General features: G+C 39.3%; 1 protein-coding gene across 1 annotated transcript in view; it reads left to right on the top strand.

The window, feature by feature from the left end:
• The window catches only part of b3gnt2b (UDP-GlcNAc:betaGal beta-1,3-N-acetylglucosaminyltransferase 2b), a 21,682-nt gene extending 16,164 nt beyond the window's left edge, over positions 1-5,518 (top strand). The window contains exon 3 of the mRNA XM_007572936.2: positions 1,832-5,518. Coding sequence (XP_007572998.1) covers positions 1,855-3,048 — 1,194 coding nt within the window. The 5' untranslated portion in view covers positions 1,832-1,854 and the 3' untranslated portion in view covers positions 3,049-5,518. The remainder of the gene's footprint in view (positions 1-1,831) is intronic.
• The last annotated feature ends 1,201 nt before the right edge of the window (positions 5,519-6,719 follow it).

Raw genomic sequence — 6,719 nt, 5'->3', positions numbered from 1 at the left:
CTTTCTTAAAAACTGAGATTATTCATAATATATTTTGTAAAAGCCCAATTCGTTTAGTATAAAAATCAACAACAAGTCCACTTTTATTGGTTCTATTTAATCTTGCAATGAGTTTACTTGTGTGGCCCCCTGCAGATCAGATTAAGCTGTATGCGGCCCCTAAACCAAAATGAGTTTGACACCCCTGGTTTACACCAAACGCGTTTTGAGCATTGGGCGCGTCTGGCTTATATTCAAAGTCTATGTGGAGCGTCAGACAAGTTGGATGCCCTCCAAATGGTTCAAATTGCCCTGCGCTAGACGCTTGAAAGGTGCCACAACAGCCCTCAATGCGCCTCCACATAGAATTTGAATGTAAACCAGATGCACCTGACCCTCAAAACGCGTTTGGTGTGAACGCACCATTAGGCTGGGCTGGTCTCTATCTCATAGGTTCAGTAAGGGATAGGCAGGGTACACCCTTGATTCAGTCCCTCACAGGTGCCAACAGAGACGCAGAACCAGCAGGCAAGCATTGTGATAATGTGCAGCTGTCTTTCTGCTTTCAGTTTATAGCGAACATGGAACCAGATATGTCTTAATACCCAAAAAATAATTAACTGAATAAAAAAAGATATTTCCGTTTTAAAAAGGTCTTATGGAAAAAGTTCCCTGAATGCAATATTTCTGGTAAACAATGATGTTGTTTTGAGACCTTTTTCAAGTATCATGCAAGTTCATTCACTTAAAAATCTTTAAACTTTTATTATTTTTTTTAAGATTTATTGTACATTAGAGTACAAGGTACAGTGTATGTGTAAAAGAAACAGAAAATGTTGTGTTTTAATGAATGATTATTAACTGTGTGTGTGAGAGAGAGTGTATAAGCAATAATGGTGATATGAATGACATCAGTATGTGGAGCAATTAAACAAGTAATAATAATGACCAAAATAATAATATATCAATAAATTATCTGAGGTGGGTAAATGTACAATGGATCAATTAATAGTAAATAAATTATTTTTACCAGGTGGCTTTTGTTATATTTCATACTGGAACTGCATGGGATGGGAAGGAAAGAATAATGCAGGAAAAGGGAAAAAGAAGAGAGGAAAAAAGGGCAGGGCAAAAACAGCGATAATAATGCAAAAATCATGTTATTTATAGTATAAGTGAGGGATGAATTAATTTCACAAATGTTTTGTGTACAGAAGATCTACTTGTCATTTTGAAGAAATCTGTAAACTTTAATTTTTTAAAGAACAAAGAACAGGAAGATATTTTGAATAACCAAAGCAGAACTACTGCGACAGGCTAACGGCTGCAGCCAGTCAACCTTTTTTTTTTTTGTAAATATGGTGTAACAATTGACTTTGTAGCCTCTAAAATGCTAAATATTAATTTTTTTTTATTTTCAGGCACATATTAACTTGTTTCCTGGAAGAGAACATATTGAGTTATGCTTCATATGTCTTTAAATTCTGGAGAAGCAGTTTCGGAAGACGTGGTTTTCAAACCCCCAAGCTACCAGTCTTGTATTTAACCCTCCTAAAGTCTTTTGTCATGGTAGGATAGGGGAGGCTGGGGCGAGCGTAAGTCTGTCAGTTCCCAAAACCACATAAAAAAAAAACCTTGTAAAAGAGTAGAAATCTTGTGGGGTCCATCTAATTTCTTAAGACCCCAGGAGGGTTGTTGGGGTTGGAAGAGAAAATGTGTAGTTTGTACATTTTGCTTTCCCATCATATGCCTTTTTATACATTGAAGTTGCTTACATTTTCTTCCTGAAACTAAACTGTTCTTTGATGTGAGTTTTCCCCAACTGATCACAGTTCTGTTCCCGTTTCTGTAGGTGGTGTCTGGTGGAAGACTGCCATGGCTTTGCTGCGTTGGAACCTAAAGCTTATGGTGACATTGACGATGGTCAACCTCTTTATCTTCATCCTCATCTCGCGTAACAGCAGCACAGACAAAGATGGCCGTCGGAAGCCCACTGTTCCCACCGATCCATTCTGGACCAAGCTGGCCCCCAGATTCCCCTACTGGAACCGCCAGCAGCAGATCATGGACCTTCAGCACAATCCCATCATCACCTTGAACTCCAGCATTGCAGACTTGCCCGACTGGCTCAACGACACCAGTTTACCTTCCGATCCCTGCCAGCCCAACCTTGGGGTCAGAACTCAGGTTAAAGACTACAATTCTTTACCGAACCGCTTCAAGGACTTTCTGCTATACATGCGCTGCCGGTCCTACCCCGTCCTCATGGACCAGCCGGACATCTGTAATGACCCCCCTTTCCTGCTCCTCGCCATCAAGTCCCTGGCGCCGCACTTTGTCAGACGCCAGGCCATCCGCCAATCCTGGGGCTCTGCAGGCATCATCGCCAACATGACGGTGGTCACCGTCTTCCTTCTGGGGAACGCCACAGCTGTTGACCACCACCCAGATCTGTCCGAGATGCTGCAATACGAGAGCCGACGACACAAAGACATAGTGCAGTGGGACTTTAGAGACTCCTTCTTTAACCTGACGGTTAAAGAGCTCCTCTTCTTGGAGTGGATCCAGACCCGTTGCCCTGGTGCCCGCTACATCTTCAAGGGTGACGACGACGTCTTTGTCAACACCTACCGTATCCTGGGCTTTCTCAAGGGCCTATCAGGACCCAAAGCCAGGGACCTGTTTGTGGGTGACGTGATTACCAACGCGGGGCCCCACCGGGACAAAAAGGTCAAGTACTTCATCCCAGAGAGCATGTACACCGGAACGTACCCGCCATACGCAGGAGGAGGGGGCTACCTTTACTCCGGAGACCTCGCCGCCCGCCTGCATAACGTCTCGCAACACGTGGTACTCTACCCCATCGACGACGTCTACACCGGGATGTGCCTCCGGAAGCTGGGGCTTGCGCCGGAAAAGCACAAAGGATTCCGGACCTTTAACATAGAGGAGAAGTACCGGTCGAACCCGTGCGCGTACAAGAGCCTGATGCTGGTTCACCCCAGGACGCCGCAGGAGATGATCCAGATCTGGTCCTGGCTCAATCGACCTGACATCACCTGCCAGTGATCAGACCGACGGGACCCAGTTGGCTTGGTTTGGCCCCGAAAAGTGACATGTTTTTTTATCTTGAACAGGGTCATGACTTAAAAGTTGGCAGCTTTAATAAGACTACATAAAGCTGTGGGAGAGTAAGAAATTATTTTCTCGAGCTAATTCAACAGGCTTAGCTTCTTTCAAAGTGAATGTCTTCAAAAATGGATATTTATGTCTGCTATTTATGAAAGCTTTATACTGCTTAAACACTGTCAACTCCACAATGGAGGTTCTCAATGCTGTATTAATATAGAGTAATATAGAGAAAACCATGATAACATCATCCCTCTTACTCTGATGGAAAGTTATAAGAAGTATTGGTGAAAAAAGCACCAAACAACCGGGTTCACTGGCAAGAAAAGGCGATCCCAGGTAACACTTTGTAGTTTTTTTGTTTGTTTTTATTTCCTTGAGGCTTATAAACTGTGCTGCTATTCCCATCATCCTCCCTGAAGTATTTACATGCAACACTCCAAGCAGAGCTTCAGCATGACTTTTATTAGTATGTCTTTTTAAATGAGTCGCTTATCTGATCAGAAAGAGTGGTGTTGCAGAAATCCATAGCTGTTTCACATTGTCTATAATAGAGATACTTTGCTTTGCTTTCACGTGTTTTTTTGTGGATATTGTGTTACAGCAGACTGGGTCTCTGGATAAAATGGTGGCCTGGTTCTGTTTCGCTCAGCAGGATGAAAGGTGAGCTGGAGTAATCCAAGGGTTAAAAAAACCTGGATGTGAATTTTATTGAAGATTAGGTTTTTATTTATCATGAGTCGATAATCAGTGCTAAATCTTCCCACCAGAATGTCTGAGAAAACATCAAACGTTACGTTTCCATCCCATCACGAAGCTGATGCTGAAATGTTTACCAGTTGATTTTTTTTTTATTTTTATGTTTTCTAAAATGATCCAGATTCATTTTAGGAGGAAACTATTATCAGCTTTATAGTTAGTGCTTTTTCCTGTTTGTGTCACTTTTCTTTTTAAGGAAAGCTGCATTTTGTCTTGATTATGTTCATTACAGCGATATGAAAAGTAGAAGAAATGCACTCTGCACAAAATGTAAATGCAGATACAAATGCTTTTCTCTGTTAGGATTCTGATAGAAAATGTCTGAAATGTCATTTTTAGTCTGAAGCTGATCCTATCTGGTCAAACCTCACATTATTTTCCGTTAAAGAAGCTCCCCCTGCTGGTCAGGGGGATAAACTCAGGCTTGTCAATGTTTTGTATGCAAACTGATGTCTCTAGATTAGAACTGGTTTTATTTTTACTATCAGATTAGATATTCACTCTGTTGCTTCTTAGAATCCCCACCCAGCTGTCGCCTGTGATTTGATTGTCTTTGTCTCTGTCTACTTTAAAATATTAAAACAACACTAAAATGAGCTAAAGAATCAACAGCCACTCAATTTATACTTTAAAAAGTTTAAATACAAGTAAAAACACATTTTTAATTGTTTTTTTTTTAAATCAGTAATTGGTTAAATTATCTCTCAGAACATTTGGTGGCTACTTGACATGTTTACTTGGTGTCCTATTCATACATTTTAGCAAATTTCTTTGACTGTTCTGGGGGTTTTTTCACACTCTAGTTGGATTACATCTTGCTTTTACCTTTTGTTGTGTAAAGCTTACAGTTGCCCTTCCTCAGACTCACCTCAGATAATCCACTTCAATGTTTCCAAACTAAGGAGTTTTCACATCATGTTTGCTTTTCTAAAACCCAACAGTTTTTTACTTGTCACACAGTCGAAACCACACATAAGTCCAAAATGATCACCAAACCAGATGTACTTGCACTGTATGTGTGAGGATGTTCTTCAGTTGCGTTAATTAAGCTTGTTTTAAGCAAATTATTTAATTTTCAATAAAGGTATTTTTTTGTATGGTGATCTGTTATTTAAAATAAATAAATTGTTAATGTAAAACCTATGAAAGCTTCCTAACTAGCAAATGTTCTTCTGCTTTATAGCAAAACTTTAATAACACTTCAATAATTCAGCTCTTTGCCAAGTGCTTCCAAACTGTCCACTTGCTCTGTACCAGATTATTCGGCAGTCTGATTTCTACAAAATGACCCAAAAAAAATTTACAGGGAGAAAAAATATAGACGACTACGGCTCCAGAGAACACTTATTTTCCAGCAAGACAATAACCCAGGTGAAACTACACAGAAATTGTTTCAGGACAACGTGGGTGTTCTGGAGTGGCTCAGTCAAAGCCCTCAATCCCATAGATAATTTTTAGCAGGACTTCAGCAGAATGGGACAAAATTATAGTCTCCAGATATGACTGAGACATATCCATTCTGGACAACTATATGCTGTTGTAGCTAAAAGTGAATCTAAATACTGACCTGAAGGAATTGATACTTGTATAATGACTTATTTTGTGGTACATGTCATTTTGTCATTAAAATGCATCTTAGTAAACAAAAAAATAAAAACTGTAAAAATAACTTAATTTTGTTGATCAGGATGGATTTGTAAAGAGCACAATTCCTTGGATGCTCTTTGATGAATAGAGCATCAAAGGAATGGGTAAGTTTTATAGGCACAGTTAGATGGCACAAAGCTCCAACACTGCTTTACCAATACAGCAAATCTTTAGCTTATAAAAATCTTTTTTTAAAATTAATTTTGTAGATTTTTATGGTTTCTGGGTTTATTGCATTGTTTGAGAACACGAACAAAATTGTAGCAAAATTGCTACAATTTTCTTCCAATTGTAGCAATAGCCTTTTTGTAAAAAAAAATAAAATAAAATAAAATAAAAAATTGGTGTGATAGCAACTTTCTGCCAGCAGAGGGTAGCATTGTTCAAAGAATTGTTGAGAAATTACTGGAGATTTTTGTTGACACCCATTCCTCCTTACAGAGTCTGTGTCTTCAAGTGTAGCTTGTCGTTAGAAATTCAAATAAAGATCATAATCACAGTCTTCAAACAGGATGTGGGGTCTAGTTCGGTCTGTGTGTTTAGTTGAACTGATAAACATACTGATCCTCCACTCTGGAGCTTTTGGATCAACACGGACACAAGAGGGATGACCATCGGTCACTGCCAGCAACAGATCTAATCAGAGCAGACAAGGGACTGGTGTATTTACTTGTTTTAATAGCAAAGTTACACCATAGTCCAAATAAAAGAATAGGGAAAAGAAGGTTGTTGTTTTTTTTAGCATTACATTTCTAAAAGTATTAAAAACTGTGTGTATTTATTTTCAATAAATACAGGCTATATCTGATTTTTAGTCAGGCATCCGCTGAGGCTTCGTCTTTGCGTGTATCCTCTGTCTCACGTGGGGATAAAGGAAAGAGGAAACTGTTGGCAGGACAACCGTATCCCTAAGGCATGGGAATGAAAAACAGGGATATCCAAAGTGGGAGTTCCTCAGACAGAGATCCAAAAGTTAGATTTTTCTTTTTATGGAGAGCTGTTTCAATTGAGATGGATGGCATTTGATTTTTCTTTTTCAAAGATCTTGATGTGCCCTATCAGAGGCGCTGCCAAATAACTAAAGATCCTTATATTTTTCTTTGTTTCATGAAGTCTTTGAATTAATTTAAAATGGTAAAATACAATACAATATTATCCCTCTTGTTTCAAACTATCTAAATTATCTAGTACCGGAGGTGAGCTAA

This window comes from Poecilia formosa, unplaced genomic scaffold, assembly GCF_000485575.1.
Source record: "Poecilia formosa unplaced genomic scaffold, Poecilia_formosa-5.1.2 Scaffold311, whole genome shotgun sequence".
Classification (NCBI taxonomy): domain Eukaryota; kingdom Metazoa; phylum Chordata; class Actinopteri; order Cyprinodontiformes; family Poeciliidae; genus Poecilia; species Poecilia formosa.
This window is presented reverse-complemented; position numbering and strand designations above follow the sequence as displayed.